The following is a 23,297-nucleotide window of genomic DNA, read 5'->3' as shown; positions in this document are numbered from 1 at the left end:
GGAACGTCTCTACGATCAAGGGCTTCAGTTTTACGGTGAGAATGTTGTGCCTCGGCATGGAGTAGCGCCAATGTTTGAGGAGTTCATCCAATTTCATCATGAAATGTGTGATTGGGAAACTCACATGCAGCTACAAAATGATTTGGTTGAGCATATGTGGGCTCATATTGGCAACCAATAGATGCATCTTTTTTTCACATGTATTTGAGACAAATTAAATTTTTATTGGGCTTGTAAAACTATCTAAATTTATTTGGTTGTGAAACCATGCTTTCTATTTTGGTTTGGTTGAAACTATTAAAAAATGTATGCAAATTTGTTCAAAAACGACGGCAGACCGATCACGCGGACAAATTTGGATCGACGCATTGGACGTACTCCGATCCAAATCATAAACCGAACGAACATCGAGCGGGCGGCCGACGGACAAAAAACAGACAAAAACGTTGTCCGTTTGGATCGGCCGGTTAGAGTTGTTGCAAACAAACTTAAACTTATGAATACCATGAAAATTACTCCGTGTAAAATTATTTCTCGCTCAAACAGATGTATGTAGACGTAAAGAGCAAGTATAATCATATGAGAATAGAACCATAAATAAAACTAGAAATGACGAGCACAGGGCAGGACAAGAAAAAGGATTGTAGCATTAGAGTACAACCGAAGAAACAAACGATGCCAAATTGCCAATGCTTATGCCTGTTGAATGAATCAATCAATCATCCCCACCATTTGGTTGCATCGACCCATCCCTTTCACCAGCTAATTTAACAATATTTACATACCCTGTCTCCATACAATTCCAGCGGTCGCTTTTGAATCGCCGGCAGATTTGGAAGTCTTGTGGCTATTATTCATGATACAGCCTATTATTATGTCCAAAGCCGCATGCCTCTCATCTTTCCGCTGCTCGCAATCGCAACAACAGGTATAGCTTTGCTCCTTGAAGAAGATGAACCGCATGAGGAGAATCGCGGGGATGGGCAAGAGTAAGAAGGCCCCGTCCGCGGTTCAGAAAGATAAAGACGAGAGCATAGTTTTCTTCCGGGAGCTGTACAAGCATGAGAAAGATACGGATGTGAATCTCCTGGAGCCCATCTACTCCGTGGAGTTCGACGCCATCCAAGGTGACATCTCTCGTCCTTGCAGTTAATGTTGTTTCTTTGCAACAACAAAAAAACCCAGTAATACGTTATACGTGCACCAAACAAATATACATGCCTTTTCACCTGGTCACTAGGAACGAGTTTCCTTAATAACCATATGCTATTTTGAGTAAAGCTCACTGCCGCGTCTGTGTACTAACTAGGTGGTCACATGTCCAAACCTCCCCCGGGGAAGAGAGATCTCCTCGTGCAAATCAACGAGAAGCACGACTATGACTGGTAGGTTCATTTGGCACTAGCACTGCTCGAATTGCTTCTTACATTAGATGAGTTTGTCCTGTAAAAATATACGTGTAATCTCAGGCCCAAGGCCCCTCCAGCTGCACCAATGTTTCCTTCCCTTAGGATGGAGGAAGCCGGCTCCTCCGAAACGGTGGTTCCCATCCTACTGAAAGAGCTACCCATCCCGATCGCGCAACCTGTCAAACCTTCAGCTTCAAGATCAAGGGTATACTAATCGCTAAACCTACTTTGTGTTGCACATTTATTCATCCTCGGCAAACTGGGTTTCAAGTTGAAGAATTTCTCGTGATCTTGGCTATGGCTAGGGCAGTTCGTTGGCAAGACAGAGGCGGGCAAGGCTCCGGCAGGTTCCTCGTCAGGCAACTATGCCAAGAGCCAGCCTTGCACGACCGACAGGAGACCAGCTTCGGCTTACGCTTCAACTCTGCCAAACAGGCAGCAGAAAGCCAGTACCGGCACGAGCATCAGCTCAGGCAAGGCACACTCGCACATGTACTACGCAAATGCAAGCCAGGGCAGTGCAAGTGCAACCAACGCGGCGGAGACGCCAGGGGAAGCCCCTTACACGGCGCCCAAGAATCTGCTCACGACTGGATCCGTTTTCGCACGGCGCGGGGTACCGTCACCAGCAACGACAATGGCGGCAAGAGCTCGGTGGTCTAGAGGTCCTCCATTGGGCGTGGACGCCAAAGTTGAGAGCGGCAAGGCGAGGAGGTCACCGTGCCCACCGGCTGCTGCGGCAAAGGAGCTGCTGCAGGTAGATGGCAGAAAGAATGCTTTACCGGACAAGGGCAAGGCTGCCAGCACTGGCGTCAAGCCTGTTTGCAGCAGCGTTGGCCGTGCGGTCACCAGCAAGATCACGCCAGCCAAGGGAATGCCAAGAACAAATGGCAAGAGCGAGCGGAGACCAAGGTTTGCAGACCAGTGAATAACGAGCGGCAGCGCCATCAGTTGGCATGTACTTATATATGCTTGCAAAAAAAGAACCATAAAATTTGCTCCTCCCACTGAAGACTTCTTTCTGTTGATTTGTCAAGTCAAGTATGAATTTCCTTCAACTACGAAATTCAGACCAAAAGACAGGTCCATCGACCAGCGGTAACGCAGTATACATGATGCATGTATGTATCAGGGTATTAATATCCTTCCTCTTCATGGGATCACATCAAAATGGATCATCATATAAGCGCCCTTCTGCCAACCCCTCCCGAGTAGAGGGTACCACTAAACATCAGACAGCACTGCGGGGCTAACTTGGGGCTTCCCACGCCCCATGGCAAATCCTTTTGTGCCGTCCGGCATACGCGGACCAGGAGGTGGCTTTGACACCACCGGGTGCTCAACACTATGATTCGATGGAGGAGTGCCGATTGGATGTCCGCTCTGGCCATGGTATGGGCCCCGGCCCCGGCCTCTTCCCCCACGTCCTCGACCTCTCCCTTGCCTCATTCCAGCTTTGTCATAGAAACCATCCTCACCCTACATAAGAAACACACCATTAGACAATCCATTCTTAATCAAGTTTCTGATGCTTCAGCATGCTCTAGTACATCATAGGATACCTGGGCAGCATCTTCTGCTTCATACTCTTCAGGATCATCTTCATCTGCAGCCTCCTCATCTCCACCTTTTCTTCCTTGACCAACCCCATGTTTCTAGTGGCCGGTAACAAAATTAAATGTTAAAAAAAAAAGCATGTTTTATAATGAAGCATGTGATATAACGGTGATATTAAACAAGTCTTGCGGGGACAGTCTGTCATTTAAACGTAATCTTCACTAAGCAGGCTTACACTCGTCAATCAAATGTAATAGCTACACCAAGAATGATGCAAGTGGATAAATGATATTCCAGATGTTAATGACAAATAGATCTAGCCAGAATAGTAAGATAGAAAAGGAACACATAGGACAGTTTTGTGTGCATTATGCTCACAGTCAATCTATGATTACTTCAAATTGTGCATAAAACATGGAATGACCAATAAAAAAAGACATCAAATTGGTCAGGATTCATTAAGGTTTACCAGGCAGTCAAGCAGCGAATGAGCTTTAGGCCCATCTCTCAAGCTTCTGCCGCCAATAAACTCTGCAACCTGTAAACAGAAAAGATTCCTCTTTTATATGCTAGACGAGTGCCCGAAGGACGACTGGATAGCAGTCAAGATGACATACCGCCTTTTCAGCATCTTCAACAGTTTCATACTCCACAAAAGCATGCAGCTGCAGGTACAGCAAAATAGAAACAACATTGGAACAAACAGGTGTGAAAATATCTTACAAACAACAGATACCTTGCTTCAAAAGAAGCTATGATATGACTCATCAACATTTAGTATTCATATACAGAGGTAGATAGATCATATACGTACCTTATTAGCAAAAATCATCTCGATCCTTGATGATTTGCCGGCAGAAATATCGATCCCTTGTGGATAGCAAGTACGGATTGATTTCACACTGCAATATGTATAGATAATATAAGTCTTCAACATAGCACCCATAATTAATCATGGTAACAGACACCCATACCTCCCAACAGTGGAGAAAATCCTCATAAGATTCTGAAAACGATGATCCTCAGGTAATCTTTCAGCAACAATAATTCGAGACTGAGTACAGAAAGAATGTAAGTTTCAGAAGCATGACATAGCAAATACTCCTATAAGATTCCATGGATTGCATGCTAACCTGAACTTCTTCAGCATCCACATCAGAGAAGGGCACCCGTCGCCTAACCATCTTCCCGTCATCTGAAACTACCTATAAATGATAAAAGAAAGTAAAGAACCACACAGGCTATCATTTCTTGTGTTTGAATCAGGGCGAAATTGAACAAGAGTGCGGATGCATGATATCACAGGATAGCTCTTTCAGTAGAATGGTACAGGTTCCTAGATATTATTATTTTTGCTTTATCACTGCATGGATGTGCTGAGGCAGACACCTCCCAGATTTAACTAACACATATCTTGATTAAGCAGCGATATAAAATATATGCAAGCCAAGTACTTGGGCTGTGTCAATAACGGAAAGAATATGCATATCCAAAAGAAAGAGTAAACATGTAAATATGCCGATTTAGTTGAGATACTTACCAGCTCTGTTGATGTACGTAATGCACCAGGCAACAAGGATCTATCAATTAATTCTCGAATCTTCCTGAAGGATGCAACCACTGTCATCGGCACTGTAAGAAAGAAGAAAATAGTGAAAACAGTTACATTTTTTTTTTGTAAACTACTTGCTCATATTGGAGAAGTGTCAACTGTTATCTGGCAAAATAAAATCCAAACGGAAAAGGCACACAAAGAATGCCATGCAGCTCCCAGTAATGAATTAATGATGCGCAGCATAAATAATGCAAGAACATTTCATACTTCAAAGTTTCAAAGCAACATTTTTTTCCATTTTCGAATGTGTCAATACATATAGTACAAGATTACCTGCCAGAGGTAGTAACACAAACTGAGCCCACTTATAACTTTGCTTGTCAGTATATAAGAGAACCAAGAAGTAAATTATGGCTATATCAGCACTATGTAAGATCTTTATCATCATATATGTGCCTACTTCTATTGCTAAATTTTAATGATTTTGGCAAGCAAATGTTAAAGGAAAGAAACAATACATAAGAGTGAACAGTATGATCGGGTGCTTTATTCAAATTAAACAGGTTAAACTCACCAAATCCATCTGGATCTTTAGTAATATACTTCATCAGATGGTCAGTTGTAGCTAGATTGACATCACTAAAGTAAAATTCCACCTGTAATGGATACACAGTTATAACGATGCATATCAAGCAACTGATGAAGGTTTCATTATATTAATAAACAACAAAAAAGGAAACAGTAAAAAGGTAAAGCTAGTACACAGAGTCAATTTCAACTATATGAGTAAATGTATGAAATAAAAACAGAAAAAATGCAGATTATAATAATGGAAAAAAACATTTTTTTCTTGTTTATGACCTCTGTGTATTATATTATCATCATCATTTTATTTGCACCCACATAAAAAGTAGGGAAGACCACAAAGTTGACAGGAGTTACATGCTTTCCCTATTCAACCCTATTACCCTCAAAAGGTGAAACATTCTTCCTATGAAGCATCCAATACAACAGTTGCAATACTACAGAAAGACAACATTGTATAAATTTGTCGTATTTTCTCTACGATTCTACACAATCAGTAACTTATAAACTGAATGGAGGATCACATATCTGCCAAATGTTGATGACTTGACATACACACAAATCTAATTTATCTCTCTTTGATCCATGCTGCTCCACTCATGTCACTTAACCCTATCCCCAAAATACCACATGACAAGGCAGTTTGTGGCATTTCAGGGATCCCCCATATTTATCCAAAAATATGTACACCCTCCGTTTCAAAATATAAGACCTTTTAGAGATTTGACTAGGAGACTACATACGGAGCAAAATGAATGAATCTACACTCTAAAATATGTCTAAGTACATCCGTATGTAATTTATAGTGCAATCTCTAAAAGGTCCTATATTTAGGAACAGAGGGAGTAGTATTCTCCGAAAAAACAGTTGCAGATCTATGAGTTGGCGCTTACAAAAGTACCATTGCTCAACAGATATCATCTTATATCTAATCCCACCCACCTCTCTCAGGTCCATTCGTTTGTACTTACCAATGCATACTATACCAGACCCAGAGTACAATCTAGCATACATTTGTAAAGCCAGATTGGTTATCCATATTATAGTTGAGAAGCATAAAACTGGGAGAAGGCATCAGATAAATGATGAGAGGATCCGCTTAACCGTATATAAATATTCAAGAAAGCCATGCGGCCATGCCCTGACGTCCGACGGCCATCTCTATTGTCAACATATTTGAACCTCAAAATTAGATTTGCCAACGCATGATACTATGATCGATGTGCTGATGAAGTTATGGAGCAGCAAGCAAACAATCGAATCAGAGGTCAGCGCTTCACATCTCCACGCCTCAACAAAAACCCCATCTAAACCTTTTAGTTCTTCGCCAAAGGGTCAAACTTTATCGCGGGACACTTGAGGTTTCGTAGCAACGCAGTGGATACCGCAGCAATCGACTGAAAGAAAAGAAAAAGAGTCTACCTGCTTGACGACCCGGCGAGCGAGTTCCTCGGGCAGGACGAGCTGGGCGTTATCCACCACCGCCGCGGCATCCCCCTCACCATCTCCCTGGTGGTGGTGCTGGTGGCGGTACTGCTGCTGGTGCTGGTGATGCGGCTGGTGGTGGTGGTGGTGCTGATGGTGGGGCCCGCGGCGATGTGGACGGGCTTGGTGCTGGGCGGCGGATCGGGGGGTGAACTCCGGGGCGGCGGCGTTCAGGCGACCAGTCGCCGCCGAAGAGGGGGAGGAGGACTCCGGGACCTCGTCTTGAGCCATGGAGATTGGAGAGGGGAGGGGGCGGGGAGGGAGGAGGGTTTCGTCTCGCCTCCGCTTTCAGGTACAGTACAAGGAAGAGAGCAAGGAGGAGAGTACAAAAGGCGGCCACACCTCCAAAACAAAGGGGAAACAAAGGGAAAAGTAGTAGTACTAGCTTAGGGTGAGTTATTAGGGCACAAATACAAACATAGATTCCTTTTTCTTTTCTTTTTTTGCACGGGGAAATACAAACATAAATCGTCTCAAAAAGAGTAGTAGATTTTGATGTGGGATTTTCTTCAAATTCATCCCATATGTGATGATTAAATTCAAGTGGTTAGAGCATCTACAACAGGAATCCTCGGACGCCTCCTAAATTTTCGGACGAACGATCTAGTTAGTGACCGGTCACTAAATCACGACTCTGTCAAAATCCACAAACCAGTTCTATTACGTTTGACCTGACCAGCAATCCTCATATCTGAGATCGATATGAGGAGGCCCCGTCATGCTCACGCGTGTCCATCATGTCATATTGACGGGCATGACCCACAAACCCATGTCGAAACCCATCGGTCCAGTGTTGACGCAATCATGCCGTCGCTCTAGCGCGCAGCCTAAGGGGCGATATATGTCTATTTAAGTGGAACAGGGCCCATCAACCCTAGCCCGTTTCATTTTCACCCTCACCGTCCGCCGCCACTTCCAATCCACTCGGAGCTCGTCGCCCCTGGTAGCCATGGCCCGCCCATAGATCATTACATATGCCATGCTCGCTCTGAAGCACCGGTTGGTGCTCCTAGCAGAGATCCAGGCCTGACGCGCTGCTTGAATTGCAGTTGGCCTACCTCCATACCACTACTTGTGAGTTGCGTTATTTTTATTCAAAGAAGAAGGATGAAGCAATATAGTAGCGGATAAATATTTTCCCTTGATAAGAACCAAGGTTATTGAACCAATAGGAAAACCATGCAAATTACCGTCTTGGCAAATAAACACACAAAAGCAAATACTTGCACTTAATGCGGGCAAGAGGGTTGCCAATCCCCTTGAACTCGTTACTTGCAAGGATTAATTCTCATAGTGATAGATATATAAAAAGAAAATTAAAAAAGTAAATCAACTGCAGCAAGTCATTTTTGGTTTTGTGTGATAGATATATAAGTAGACCGGGGGCATACTTTTCACTAGAGACTTCTCTCTCGAACACATATCATACGGTGGGTAGACATATTGTTCAATAATTGATAGAAAAGTGCATAGTTATGATGTTATTCATGGCATTGATCATGTATATAGGCATCACGTCCGTGACAAGTAGACCGACTCCTGCCTGCATCTACTACTATTACTCCACCAATTGACCGACTCATGCATGCATCTATGGTAGTTAAGTTCACACGAAGAGAGTAACTCTTTAAGCAAGATGAGATAATATAGACTAAATCCAATCAATATGAATAAACCTCGTGGTTTTATTCTTGATGGCAATAATACAAATACATGTCTTGTCCCCTATTGTGACTGGGATATAGAGCACTGCAAGATTGAACCCACTACAGAACACCTCTCCCACTAAAGATAAATCAATCTAGTTGGTCAAACCAAATAGATAGATTGGAGAGAAATACAATTTTATAACAATCACGCATAATAAAGTTCAGATTTGACTCAATTATTTTCAATGAATGATCTAATCATAAACCCATAATTCATTGGATTCCAACAAACACACCAAAAAAATTACATCGGATATAACTCCAAGAAGATTGAGGAGAAAATGGTATTGAGGATCAAAGAGTGAGAAGAAGTCATCTAGATACTACCTATGGACCTGTAGGTCTATGGTGAACTACTCACGCATCATCATGAAGGCAGCAAGGTTGATGTAGATGGCCTCCATGATCGACCCCCCCCCCCTCAGATAGAGTATACGAAAAGGCCTCCAGCTGAGATTGCGGAAGAACACAGGCTTGCGGCGACAGAAAAAGTGTTTTGGGTGTCTCTCTGTTGGTTTGGGAATATATGGGTATTTATAGAAGTTGAATTAGGTCAACACGTGTGGCGAGGGAATCACGAGCCAACAAGGTGCGCCCTACCCCCACGGTGCGCCAAGCTTGCTCGTGACTCTCTCGTGGCTCGTCTGGTCTCCTCCCGAAGCTTCTAGGGTCCCTTTTGGTCCAAAAAAATCGTTGTAAAGTTCCATCATGTTTGGACTTCATTTGGTATTGATTTTTTGAGAAGTAAAAAACACGCAAAAACAGGAATTGGCACTGGGCACTGGGTTATTAGGTTAGTCCAAAAAAATGATATAAATTTGCATATAAAGTATTCAAGTTTAATAATATAATAGCATGAAACAATAAAAAATTATAGATACGTTGGAAACGTATCAACATCCCCAAGCTTAATTCATGCTCGTCCTCGAGTAGGTAAATGCTAAAAACAGAATTTTTGATGTTAAATGCTACCTAACATGTGTATCATGTAATCTTAGTCATGGTATAAATATTGAGAACGATGAAGTAATTGATATCAACGTAATAATATTCTGAAATATAATAAACATAATCATCACTTACTCAAAATATATGGTCCTTAATGAATGTTTATCCCAAGTCATTTTATTATATTAGCATGGCATGACTTCGTCTTCATCGTATAAGTATAAACCATGAGCACCCCGGTGTTACAACCAGGTAATTGGTTCGTACTTCTAACGTGCTTCAGCATTTCCAACTTCACGCAATACATGAGCATGAGACATGGATATATCACTATATGTGGAATAGAATGCAGTGGTGGAGATTAAAGGGGATGAATGAAGAAAGTCTCACATCAACTAGGCGGATCAACGGGCTATGGAGACGCCCATCAATAAATATCAATGCAAGGAGTAGAGATTGACATGCAATAGATGCACTAAGAGCTATAAGTGTATGACGGCTCAATGGAAACTAAGTGGGTGTGCATCCAACTTGCTTTCTCATGAAGACCTCGAGCGTTTGAGGAAGCGTGTCATTGGAATATACAAGCCAAATTATATAATGAAAAATTTCCACTAGTATATGAAAGTGATAACTCATCTGACTCTCTATATGAAGAACATGGTGCTACTTTGAAGCACAAGTATGGTAGAAAGATGGTAACATTACCCCTTCTCTATTTTCTCTAATTTATTTATTTATTTATCTCTTCTTCTTTTTTCGTCCGGAGCCTCATCCCAACTTGTGGGGGAATCATGGTCTCCATCACCCTTTCCTCACTGGGACAATGTTCTAATAATGATGATCATTACACTTTTATTTATTTACAACTTGATAAGATGACTCTATATGAATGCCTCTCGAAGTGTACGAGGATGTGCATTGATCTAGCATAACATGTATAATGATGATTAATGGTGGCTTTACCACAAATATTATGTGAGATCTATATGATCATGGAAAGCAATATGATGATGAACACACAAGTCATGTGGCGGAACGGTGGAAGTTGTATGGCAATATATCTCAGATGGCTATGGAAATGCTATAATAGGTAGGTATGGCGGATGTTTTGAGGAAGATATAAGGAGGTTTCTGTGTGATAGAGCGTATCATATCACAGGGTTTGGATGCACCCGTGAAGTTTGCACCAACTCTCGAAGTGAGAAAGGGCAATGCACGGTACCAGAGGCTAGCAAAGTGTGCAAAGGTAGGAGTGCGTATAATACATGGACTCACATTAGTCATAAAGAACTCATATACTTATTATGAAAGCCTTGGCAAAGTACTACTTGTTGGGAAACGTACTAGAAAACAAAAAAAATTGCCCTACGACCAACCAGGAACATTGTGAAGATACAATAATAGTTGTGAGCATGATCGTTACCGTCACTGAGTTGCGGTGGAAGAAGAGTGTGATGATGTCGATCGTACTTGGACTCCCTCGAACCGTAGATGAACAATCCCGCAAACCGCCCACGAACGATCCCTCAAATAGAAGACCGAAAGCACGACCTCTTTACTTGGTTGCAAGCATGTAATCTTCACGATCTCTCAACGCTTCACCGTCGAGAGCTAATCGTCACTTGAGAATTAGAGGGAGGAGATTAGAGCCACACGGGGCTTCTAATTATAAAGATTAGAGGAACTAAATATAACTCTAATTAGTCAACTAGGACCAACTAGAACTAGAACTAGAAGAACTAGAGGAGGCTCTAAAACTTGTGTATTCAATAGGTGCCAATACCTCAAGTATATATAGGTTTGAGGGGAGAGGGAGGGCGCCACAAGGGGAGGGAAAGTCCCTCCTGATATGTCTCCAACGTATCTATAGCTTTTTATTGTTCCATGCTGATATATTATCATTTCAGAATACTTTTAGGGTAATTATTTAGAATTTTTATATTATTTTTAGAACTAACCTATTGACACAGTGCCAAGTGCCAGTTGTTGTTTTTTGCATGTTTTTCACTTTTCAGGTTTCCCATACCAAACGAAGTCCAATTAACCAGAAAAAAATTTGGTGATTTTTTATGGACCAAAAGAAGACCAAGGAGTATGGGAAGAAGGCTGGAGGCTGCACGAGGGGCCCATAACCCAACAGGGCACGACTTGCGGGGGCTTGATGGCTTGTGCCTCCATCGTGGCCCTCCTGACTCTATTTCTGTGTCTTATAAATTCTCTTTTACCCTAGAAACACCAGAAGGAGTCCCGAAACACCTTTTATGCTGCCGCAAGTATCTGTTTCAACGGGAGGCCATCTGAAGCTCTGTTCCGCCACCCTGCTAGAGGGGGATCAATTACAGAGGGCCTCTTCATCAACCTTCCTACACTCATGATGATGTGTGAGTAGTTCACCACAGACCGATGGGTCCATGGCCAGTATCTAGATGACAATCTCTCTCTCTCTCTTGATCTTCAATACAATGATCATCACATCTTCGCTTTGATCCACATGATGTAATTCCTTTTGTGCGGTGCGTTTGTTGGGATCCGATGAACTGTGGGTTTATATTCAGATTATTAATTATAAATATTTGAGTCTCCTCTGAATACTTATATGATTCTTATGTGCATGATTATGATAGCTTCGTAATTATCTCCGATCTACTAAAATAGTTTGGCTAACTAGAACGATATTTCTTCAGTGAGAGAGGTGCGTTGCGGTAGGTTCAACTTGACGATTTTCTATATCCCAGTGACAAAAGGGGACAAGATGCGTCTTTGTGTTGCGTCTACTAAAGATAAACAATGGGGTTTATTCATATTGTTTGAGTTTACTTTGTCTACATCATGTCATTATTCTACATGCATTACTCTGTTTTACTTAATACTCTAGATGCATGTTGGATAGCGGTCGATGAGTGGAGTAATAGTAATAGGTGCAGGCAAGAGTTGACCTATTTGTTTGTAGATGTGATGCATGTATACACATGATCATTGTCGTGAATATCGGATAACTATCCACTTTTGTGTCAATTGACCAACAGTAATTTGTTTACCCACCGTATGATATTTTTCATGAGAGATGCCACTAGGGAAAACTATGCCCCCGGGGTCTATTCACAACATATATAAAAAAACTTCAATACCTTTCTGTCATTTACTTGTTTTTATTTTATCTTGCTATCTACAATTACCTACACACCTCACTCGCTTGCAAATAACAAGAACAAGAGGATTAACGACCCTCTTGCCTGCATTGGGTGCAAGTTGTTTGTTCTTTTGTGTGCAACCACTAAAGACGGTTGTGGTTGATATTCATATTGGTTTGCTAAAACTTGGTTTCATAACCGAGGGAAATACTTACCCACATTGTGCTGCGATAACTCGTTCCTCTTCACGGAAAACCCAACGCAAATCACAAGTATGAGGAAGGATTTTTGGTGTGGTTGCCGAGGAATATCATCACCAACTACCAAGTAACTCCACACAATTTTTCATTCACTTGTTCCTATTTTTATGTGCTGGTATATTTACTTTGTCTCATAAAAAATAAAACACACACAAATATTTACTTTTGCTTGCTTATCTTGTCACTAGTTTGCATATTTGCTCTCTAGTTTACTTGCCTAACTATGCTATCTTTATCCTTGTCACACCAAACAGGAAAGTAAAATGCAAAGATTAAGATAAATGGATCCTCATCCACTAGCTAATCTTTTCAAAAGACCCGTTTATGTTGAAACAATTGCTAGTGAGAGTGCACTAGATTATCTTCATGAGGTCTTGCTTGAAAATCATGAATCCAAAAATTGTGATATTTATAAAGTGATTCATGATAGTTCCTTGAGGCCTTGTTTGGTACTAGTGTATTTCAGGGAATTTGTGGGGATTATCCCGGTCAAACCCCTCAATCCCCACACATCCCATAACATCATTTGGTTCTAGTGTATTTGACATGTTTCATCCCCACATTTGCCCTCAAATACTCAAATTATAGTGTATTTTTTTCAATATCCAATACACTACCCCTACCTAGTGTATTGGGGATAAATGGGGATTTGAAGGGATTGGATGAAGGTTGGGTTTTCACCCAATCCCTTGGGGAATTATCCCCACCAATCTCCTCAAAAACACTAGTACCAAACAAGGCCTGAATGATAAGCATGATCACTATATTGTTGAATTTGAATATGATCCTACATGTAATCATTATGAGATAGGCAAATATGGTTATAAAAAATTTCATGTTACTCACTTACCTCTCTTGATATTCAAATTGTTAATGCTTCATTCTTCCTACTTGCTTATGCTAGACACTTCTTGTCTTGGTAAATTGTTTTCTTATAAAATGCCTATGCACTGGAGGTACGTTAGACTTAAATGTTCTTGTCACATGTTTTATGGTGCTCTCTTTGTGATTCAATTCTTGTATTTTATCTGAGCATCATTGAAATTTCAAGCATATCTTAGTTATCATTTATAAAGAAAGAGCTTGTTGGGAGACAACCCAATAGTTATCATTTATTTCTGTTTGTTTGCGAAAACATGATTATTGCCTCTGCAATGATTTTTTTAATGTTTTAATTAGTGTTTGTGCCAAGTAAATCCTTTGGGATGATTTGCATGATGAGTAGGATTGATACGGTGCAAAAACAGAAACTTCCACGTCGAGTGCAGAATTTCTATGATTTTAGTGGAACATATTTTTAATCTGAATGTTTTACACAATATTGCTATACAAATTCCTCAGGTCTTCCTTAATTCTAGAATTTTTGGAGTTACAAAAGTATAGGCTCATTACAAATTACAGACTATTCTGTTTCAATCTGATTCTGTTTTTGCTTACATAGTTTGCTTGTTTTGATGATGCTATGGGCTGTATCGGGGGGTATAAGCCATGGAGAAGTTAGGATACAGTACCCTATGCTAAAATATGATAAGAATCAACTTATAAAAGCAGCTGGAAGTATTTGATATGTTGCTTATACTAATGGATCTCGCGAAGTTTTGTTGAGTTTTATGTGATTGAAGTTTTCAAGTTTTGGGTATTATCCCAATGGGCAAAGGATTGAGGAGCAACAAAATCCTAAGCTTGGGGATGCCAAGGCACCCAAAGGTAATATTCTAGGAAGACTCCAGCATCTAAGCTTGGGATGCCCCGGAAGGCATCCCCTCTTTTTGTCTCAATCCACCGGTATGTCACTTGGAGCTATATTCTTATTCATCACATGATATGAGTTTTGCTTGGAGTGTCATTTGCTTTTGTTTGATTTTACTTTCAGTTTTCAACAATCATTGTTTGCTGGACACACCTATTTTAGAGAGATACCACATCATCATAATTTGTTAGAATACTCTATGTGCTTCACTTATATCTTTTGAGGTTAGGAGTTGCTCTAGTACTTCACTTATATCTTTTTGAGCATGATGTCATCTAGATTTTATAGAAATATTATGCTCCCGTTTTTCACTTATATTTGTTTGAGAGTTAGATAAATAGTGACGCTAATTTTCATGGGTCATAAGGCTAGATGAAAATAATGGGTATTCAATGAGTGATAATTAAAACCATCATGTAGCACATATAGAGAAATTGTGGGTTAATGATATTGATGTGGTGATATGAAAAAGGTGTGAGTGCATTATTATTAATTCAGAGAGGTGTTGATATTAAGATATGTTAAACTTCATATTAATCTAAAAAATAAAAGGGTGTGGTGATGATGTGTGAGCATTTATATTCCTCGTTGAAATCCTAGTGTTATTTTGAGCCGGAGTCGCGCGATGGTTAATTCCTACCAACCTCTCCCTCGGGGCATGTGAGTACTACTTTGATTTGTGATAAAACTAATAAAAATTTGCAATAAATACATGAGTTCTTCATGACTAATGTGACACCATGGACATACGCAATCTCACCTCCTCATATTTGCTAGCCTCTTCGGTATCATGCATTGTTCCATTCTTACCTTCAGGATTGGTGCAACTTTCGTCGGTGCATCCAAACTCCGTGACATGACATGCTCTGTTGCACATAAACCTTTTTATATCCTCCTCAAAATAGCCACCATACCTACCTATCATGGCATTTCGATAGTCATTCTGAGACATATTGCCATACAAATGCCATCATCACTTCACATGACTAGTTCATTCATCATCATAATGCTTTGCATGATCATATAGAGCTGACATAGTATTTGTGGCAAAGCCACCTTTCATCATATTTTTTATACATGTCATGCTAGATCTTTGCATATACTAGCACACTGCTAGAGGCATTCATACATAGTCATATCGTCCTATCAGTTTTCATATTGAGTTTGTAAGTAAATAAAAGTGTGATGATCATCATTATTAAAGCGTTGCCCTAGTGATGAAATAAAAAATGGGGGAGGACAAGTGAGCCACCATAAAAAAGTGAATGAAAAAAGAATGAGAGAAAAAGAGAGAAGGGACTTTGCTACTATCCTTTACCACACTTGTGCCTCAAAGTGGCACCTTGTTCTTCATAGAGAGAGTCTCATGTTATATCATTCATATGCTAGTGGGAATTACTTTTTCATAAACTTGGCTTGTATATTCTGATGACGGGACTCCTCAAATGACCGAGGTCTTCATGAGCAAGCAAGTTGGAGGAACACCCCACTTAGCTTATGTGGAGCTTTCATACACTTATAGCTCTAGTGCATCATTTGCATGGAAGTCTCTACTCCTTGCATCGATATCTATCAACGGGCATGTCCTTAGCCCGTTGGTACACCTAGTTGATGTGAGACTATCTTCTCCACTTTTACCCCTTTGAAACCCACCACCATATTCTATTCCACCTTTATGTTATGTCCAATGGTTCGCGATCGTGTATTGCATGAAGAATAAAAAGTTGATGCATATTTAAAAAGTACGATCCAATTGACTCACTTGGACACTGTGGTGCTTGACATTTCTATTAATGTGGTGAAAATGGAGCCATGCCTTGCTAATATAATAAGATGAATGAGGGTAAAACAATCTTTGAGGATCGTATACTTTGATAGATTAATGATTTTGCTGCTTATACCAATAAGTATTGTTGTGTTAATATTTTTTAGTTCATTGTTTCTCAATGAGCATACATGCATAAAGTTACATCATGGACGGCATGTCACATCAAAAATTATGTTTTTATCATTTACCTATTCGAGGAAGAGCAGTAATTAAGGTTGGCGATGATTGATACGTCTCCAATGCTATAATTTTTTATTGTTCCATGCTCATATATTATCATTTTAGAATACTTTTGGGGTATTTATTTACCATTTTATATTATTTTTAGCATTAACCTATTGACCTAGTGCCCAGTGCCAGTTGTTGTTTTCTGCATGTTTTTCACTTTTTAGGCTTTCCATACCAAACGAAGTCTAGTTGACCTGAAACTTTTTGGTGATTTTTTCTAGACCAAAAGAAGATCGAGGTGTATTAGAAGAAGGCTGAAGGCCGCATGAGGGGACCACAAGCCAACAAGGTGCGACCTAGGGGGTGATGGCTTGTGCCTCCCTCGTGGCCCTCCCAACTCAGCTTTCTAGCTAATAAATTCTCTTTTACCCTAGAAACATCAGAAGGAGTCCCGAAACACTTTTTATGCCACCGCAAGTCTCTGTTCTGACGGGAGGCCATTTGGAACTCTATTCCGGCACCCTGCTAAAGGGGGGGGTCGATCACGGATGACCTCTTAATCAACCTTGCTGCCCCCACGATGATGTGTGAGTATTTCACCACAGACCTATGGGTCCATGGCCACTACTTAGATGGCAATATCTCTCTCTTGATCTTCGATACAATGATCATCACATCTTTGCTTTGATCCACATGATGTAATTGCTTTTTGTGCAGTGTGTTTGTTGGGATGAGATGAATTGTGGGTTTATGTTTAGATTATTCATGATAAATATTTGAGTCTTATATGTACCTATATGATTCTTATGTGCATGATTATGATAGTTTCATAATTCTCTCTGATATATTGAAATAGTTTGGCCAACTAGATCGATATTTCTTCGGTGAGAAAGGTGCGTTGTAGTAGGTTCAACCTGGCAAATTTCTATATCATGGTGACAGAAGGGGACTAGATGCGTCTTTGTTTTGCTTCTACTAAGCATAAAAACGATGGCGTTTATTCATATTGCTTGAGTTTATTTTGTCTACATAATGTCATTGTTCTCCATGAATTACTCTGTTTTTACTTAATACTCTAGATGCATGCTGGTTACCGATCAATGAATAGAGTAATAGTAATAGGTGCACGCAGGAGTCACCCCATTTGTTTATGGACGTGATGCATATATACACATGATCATTTCCATGAATATCACATAACTATCCAATTTTCAGTCAATTGCCCAACAGTAATTTATTTACCCAGCTTGTGCTATTTTTCATGAGAGATGCCATTAGGGAAAATTATGCCCCCGGGTCTATTCACAACATATATAAAAAACCTTCAGTACCTTGCTGCCATTTACTTGTTTTTATTTTATCTTGATATCTATAATTATCTACACACCTCACTCGCTTGCAAATAACAAGAATAAGATGATTGGCAACCCTCTTGCCCGCGTTGGGTGCAAGTTGTTTGTTCTTTTATGTGCAGCCGCTGAAGACGGTTGTGGTTGATATTCATATTGGTTCGATAAACCTTGGTTTCATAACTGAGGGAAATACTTACCCACATTGTGCTATGATAACCCATTCCTCTTCATAGAAAACCCAACACATATTTAAGTATCACCTCCCCTTTGGTCGGCCAAGGGAGGAGGAGTGGGACTCCCCCCTCCTTAGTTCGGCCCCCTTCCTTAGTGTAATGCCCCAAGTGTAAAGCTTTCCATTTTTGTAACCTTCCATGTGGGACCACCTTGACATTGATATGAGAGAGTCCTTTTGCATGTATGATTTCATGTGTCTCTTATTTTTGTCTCCCTTGCATGCATGCATACCATAATGTTTCATGTCATGTCATGTCATGTCTTGTGTGCACATATCTTGTTGGATGTGATCTTGTGATTTCATGTGGTGATGCACATGTGTTGATGTGGGGTGTAGTAGTGGCTTGTGATGGGGTGTTAATTTCTATCCCTTCCCTCTCTCCTTATCTCAAGTTCAAAATTCCAACCTTATATTCCTGTTTTAAAATGTCCAATGTTTAGGGAATAATGTGGGGATGATGGTGTGTAAGATTTGGTGTTTTGAAAAGTGTCCTAAAGGTGCAATAAATCACAAAACAGATATTACAATTACTGTTTTGTATTTAATTAATTGCCCCATAAAATTCCTCTTGTATTTTATTTAAATATCTTATTTATATTCAGGTCCACGGGCATTTTTGCTTTGATTTTATCTCGAGTAGTTTGCTGGTTTTATTTCTCTCTTTTCTGCCTTTTCAGTTAATAGGTAATAGCCCAGGGATTGTTTTTCTCTATTTGTTGCTCTGGTGGGCTTCCACCCACTCATAGAGGCCCAGCTCCTCCTCTCCCTCGCGACAGCAGCCCAGCGCGCTCCTTCTTCTTTCTTCTGACGTCGTTCCTTCCTCTAGCGCTTCTTTCCGTCAGACGAACCAGAGAGAGACGCAAGCGCCGTGAGGCACTAACATCGAGGCCCCCCTATTTATCTTGGCGTCCGTGCCCTCTCCATCTCGTAGGATTTCCCTCTCTCCGCCGCAGCCACCATCTCCTTCCCCATCTCTCTTCTCCTCCTTCTGGTAAGTCTCTGTAGATTAGGAGCAGAGAGAGGGAGAACCCCTCGCCGCCGTCTACCCCGCCTGCATCGACGACCGTCGCTGCCGCCATGTCCAGGAGCTCGGGGAGACACCCCGCGCTCCATTCCCGACCTAGCTGAGGCCGGGGAACCTCTGCAACGACGGCCTGTTCCTCGCCAACGCCGCGGCCGCGAAGCTCTTCTTCCCCTTCGTCGATCTGCAACAGGGGCATCGTCCGATCGTCTTCCTCTTCTTCGTCCGGCCTCCTCCTCCGTGGTGCGGCCTCCTTCTTCCTTCTCTAGGTGAGGACATCGCCCCTTCCTTCTTCCTCCTTGGATCGGCCCAGATCCGCCGTAGTGCTCGTCGTACTTCTCTATTCATAGCAGATCGGCAACAGGCGCATCAGGTGCAGTAGATGTGTGCTTGTGTGTGTGGGTGCATTCGGTTTGTGTGTCGCCGAGCAAGGGCCCCCTCCCCCTCGTAGCACCATCCCATCGATCAGGGTAGATCGCCCTTGCGTGAGCGCAACAGTAGATGCAGGATCTGCCCCGGCGTCCTCCCTGTCGTCGACGTGCAGAGTAGAGAATAGGTGCTAGTGCTAGTATACCTTGCGGTACCCCCTCTGTTCTATCAATTGCTGTGTCGTAGCGCAGTGGTGTGGTCTGTTGGTGCAACAGAGGTCATGGGTTCGATCCTAGGGGAAGCCTCCCCCTTTTTTGTTGGTTTATTTCAGCAAAGTGGATGCGCACCAGGGCATGCTTACCTGTATGTAACCCCCTCCCTGTCGAGCACCTTGTCCCTAGCAGAGTGGTAGCGCTGTGGATGCACCACGAGCAGGTCTGGGGTTCGATCCCAGACCCTGCCCATTTTTAATTTCCTTTTTATTTTAGTTCTTTTCTTTCCCCTTGCTGTTTGATATATGCAGCCCTTGTTCATATTAGTTTGTAGTTATTTTTTTGCAAGTGTAGGTTGGGGTTTTTGCCCATTCTCATTTTCTGCATGGTTGTTTGGTGTTTTGCTAGTTTATGAATCAATGTGATGCATTGTGTGTGTATGTAGATGCATATAAGTAAAGCAAGTATAGGTTGTTCAACACTTGCAGGTTGGCAAGATTAGTGTGTTGTTATATGGCTGCACTAGTAGTTTTGTGTTGCATCTTGTAAGTTTTAGAGGAGTGTGTATGCGTGGGTGGATGGTCTCCCCCTCACCACATATAATTTGTGTGTGTGAGCTTGTTCTAGTGATGATTGTTATGATAGCATGTCTAGGTTTGTGTTTTGATCAAGAGCATGATGTTGTTGTGGGTGATGTGGAGTAGATGTGTGTGTGTGGAACTTTCCCACCTTTGCAAACTATGTACCTTCACATGACCATATGTGAGAGGGCATGGTGTTGTGTGTGTGTGGATAGTTGGGTAGATGAGCTTGGTGTGATGTGCTATGACACATAGATGGGGTCAAAACCCTCATGCCACTATTGTCATGATGCACATGAACAAGTATCCTTGTGGGAGTTGTTCTAGTGAAATGCACATGAAATGTTGCACTATTCACTATGCATGATTTCGTGTAGTTTCTTCCTTCCTAGTTTGTAGTCACTTGCTCCAAGTAAGTGCATGCATATTATATATGTTTTTGGGGTAGAATCTCCCAAGTAATCCATTGGTGTACTTAGTTTTTCCATTGGAACATTTTCTGAAGATGACATATTTCATTTTTCTTCTATGTTTAGAGCTTGGTTCCATGTGATTTGTTGAGCACAAAGGTTTGCTTCTTGGTTGTGCTAGTAGAGGGTGACCCCCTCTACCTCATGTTGGTTTCATCTCATGATTAGGATTCCATATGTGCAAGTTATGCCCACTCTAAGTAGGCATGTGGCTGAAATTCCAAATTAGTGAAAATCTGAGATTCTCACTAAGTCTGAGAATCTGTTTATATTTTCTTCTCCTGTTGATGAGGTTGTGCAGGTCAATGTGTTGTGATCTAGCCTTAGATTTCAACTGGAAAGTTGGAGCTGATATGTTTTTCTAGCTCCCTGTAAAATTTCATGCCATTTGGAGTCGTGTAGATATTGTTTTGGCTGCTGTCAAAATGCTTCAGAGCATAGACAGAAAGTGAGAATCTGGAATTTTCACCCAAGTCCCTGAAAACTGATATTTTTGGGCAAGTTTGGAGCCTTGTAACTTTCTGTGTTTAATTACTTTTTGTGTGATTCTTGCTTGTGCTTGTAGTATTCTTGGATAGCTACAACCACATATATTATTTGTCATATTTGGGTGGCTGTAGGTGCTTTGCATGTAGCTCACAAAGTGCTATGATGCAGTTTATGGCAGATTGTGTAGTTTTGCCATTTTGATGTTTGTGAATGCTTAGTTGATGTTGTGGTGTTATTCTTTGCTCCACCCCATTCACGTTGGTTTGTTTTATGTCTTGGCTACCTGGAAATACCGGAGTTGTGCCATTTGAGTGTGTGGTGATGATTTTGACACGTAGGGCTTCATATCTTGTTTCGATGATTCCCGTTGATCCCTAGATCCGAGTGTAATGTTCTTTATATGGTTTTGCATCGTTTTCACGAGACGCATCTGATCATGCCATCCTAATGCATGTCAAAGTAGCTTAGGATGCAGTTTTGTCCAGGAACATGTATTTACTCTTTATGCTTGTGCTAGTAATAGAAATAGTGATGCATGCTCATATTCATCTCATGCATAATGTGCTTGTTGCATCTTGAGGTGCTGTTGTTCATTGGATGTTATTCTTATGTTGGGTAGCACCGGGATCGGAGAACGAATACGTGGATTCAGGAGAGTACGTGCAAGACGAACAAGAACCATTCCAAGCTGAGGATGTCACATGCAAGATGATATGACCTTGATTCCATCTCTAGACTTGTTATGCTAGATTACGTTTCCTTGTCATATGCTCGCTGCCTACCACTGAAATATTTGCCTCTTGTTATGCCATGAAACCAAACACATATCCCTTCCTAGCAAACTTGAATGGCTAAGTAGGCTTGCTCACCTACTAATGTTAGCGTTGCTAGATGCAGGTGCTTTGTCTCATGTGATAACATGAGCTTGATATCATTATCTTAATTCTGTTATTTAATTAATGCACCTATATACTTGGTAAATAACGGAAGGCCTAGCCTTTTGCCGGGTGCTTTGTTCCGTTATTGCCGCCATAGTTATCGGCTACCGGTGTTTGATTCCATATTGATCGCTCCTAACACGTTCGGGGTTGTTATGGGGACCCCCTCGATAAATCGCGTAGTGTTAAGACTTGTCCGGCAGGACCCAACCTTGGTGTTAATTTGCTAATCACTTAATAATAATCTGCATAGGGAATAGCTACCCCGAGGAATTTAATCAACAACCCGGGCCAGTGCTCCTCATGAGTGTTGGTCCAACCGAGAGCAGCTTATTACGCTCCCCGGGGCAACTCGGTGTTTTGGCGTGGTAACCATCGCTCATCCGGCGTGTCCTGAGACTGAGATACGCGGCTCTTATCAGGGTCGTCGACATGTTGGGAGGTCCTGCTAGTCTTGTCTTACCTTAGCGATATATCTTGCGTATAGGAATCTCGGTGAAGCTTTGGTTCTCCCCAGAGTTGAGGTTTTCCTCTAAGGAATCCGGCGAGATCACGAGATTCGTGATAGAGGATTACTTTGCGGCCTGTGTACGTTTGTGATGGACTAGTTGGAGCACCCTTGCAGGGTTTAATATTTCGGAAAGCCGTGCCCGCGGTTATGCGGCAACTTGGAATATTTTGTTAACATCCGGTATTAGATAACTTAAACATAAGCTAATAAAATTGCCAACTGTGTGCGTAACCGTGACTGTCCCCTCGAAGATCTCTCTTCGATCGGGAACACGGTGGGGTCATGAATGACGTAGGTAGGTGTTCAGGATCACTTAGTGATCAAGTATTCTCGACCGCTAGTATAGACCACCTTCATAAATGTTCTATGTAAGTTAGCCACCATATCAAGTTTAGGATGCTGCAACCTTAAACACTCTACCCTATCCAACCTAATAACTTGACTAGTTCTGGCACCGAGGTCATAGATTGCTGAGTCCCCGTGGCTCACAGATTCCTTCACAACACCAACAGGTTCAGGTACCCTAGAGACAGGTGATCCCGACGACGCAGCTGGCGTGGCAGTACGATGAGGAAAACAACCGCTTGTACGTGAACTATCCAGAAGATTGAGGCGTGGTCGTGATCGTGGGCCAGCAGGCAGGGTAGTATAGCCATTTTCCTTGTTTTGTAGTCCGTAGCGGAACTACTTTGATTGTATGCGTGATGTACTCTGATATATTTATGAGATGG

The 23,297-nt window shown here is 41.6% G+C and overlaps 2 protein-coding genes across 2 annotated transcripts; one reads left to right on the top strand and one right to left on the bottom strand.

Moving 5' to 3' along the window:
* Window positions 1-718: 718 nt before the first annotated feature.
* LOC123408890 lies at window positions 719-2,516 on the top strand. Its single transcript, XM_045101921.1, has 4 exons — window positions 719-1,127; window positions 1,310-1,385; window positions 1,470-1,614; window positions 1,720-2,516. The coding sequence occupies exons 1-4, from the start codon at window positions 953-955 to the stop codon at window positions 2,335-2,337; spliced, it is 1,014 nt and encodes a 337-aa protein (XP_044957856.1). The 5' UTR covers window positions 719-952; the 3' UTR covers window positions 2,338-2,516.
* Window positions 2,404-6,926, bottom strand: LOC123408889 (la-related protein 6B-like). The gene is made up of 10 exons (XM_045101920.1): window positions 6,529-6,926; window positions 5,096-5,177; window positions 4,507-4,598; window positions 4,100-4,171; window positions 3,941-4,020; window positions 3,781-3,868; window positions 3,584-3,631; window positions 3,436-3,504; window positions 2,972-3,064; window positions 2,404-2,888 (listed from the first exon to the last, which is right to left on the bottom strand). Exons 1-10 carry the CDS (start codon window positions 6,820-6,822, stop codon window positions 2,634-2,636), a joined length of 1,173 nt encoding a protein of 390 aa, XP_044957855.1. The 5' UTR covers window positions 6,823-6,926; the 3' UTR covers window positions 2,404-2,633.
* Between the last annotated feature and the right edge of the window lie 16,371 nt (window positions 6,927-23,297).

The sequence above is a fragment of the Hordeum vulgare genome, chromosome 7H, assembly GCF_904849725.1.
Source record: "Hordeum vulgare subsp. vulgare chromosome 7H, MorexV3_pseudomolecules_assembly, whole genome shotgun sequence".
Taxonomy (NCBI): domain Eukaryota; kingdom Viridiplantae; phylum Streptophyta; class Magnoliopsida; order Poales; family Poaceae; genus Hordeum; species Hordeum vulgare.
This window is presented reverse-complemented; position numbering and strand designations above follow the sequence as displayed.

Excerpts from the sequence above, each read along its gene's own strand:
- LOC123408890 (XM_045101921.1), top strand. The coding sequence starts at position 953 with ATGAACCGCATGAGGAGAATCGCGGGGATGGGCAAGAGTAAGAAGGCC. Across the intron at positions 1,128-1,309 it reads GGAGTTCGACGCCATCCAAG|GTGGTCACATGTCCAAACCT; the intron begins GTGACATCTCTC and ends TGTACTAACTAG. Across the intron at positions 1,615-1,719 it reads CTTCAGCTTCAAGATCAAGG|TTCGTTGGCAAGACAGAGGC; the intron begins GTATACTAATCG and ends TGGCTAGGGCAG.
- LOC123408889 (XM_045101920.1), bottom strand. The coding sequence starts at position 6,822 with ATGGCTCAAGACGAGGTCCCGGAGTCCTCCTCCCCCTCTTCGGCGGCG. Across the intron at positions 5,178-6,528 it reads CTCGCCGGGTCGTCAAGCAG|GTGGAATTTTACTTTAGTGA; the intron begins GTAGACTCTTTT and ends TATCCATTACAG. Across the intron at positions 4,021-4,099 it reads TGGATGCTGAAGAAGTTCAG|TCTCGAATTATTGTTGCTGA; the intron begins GTTAGCATGCAA and ends TTCTGTACTCAG.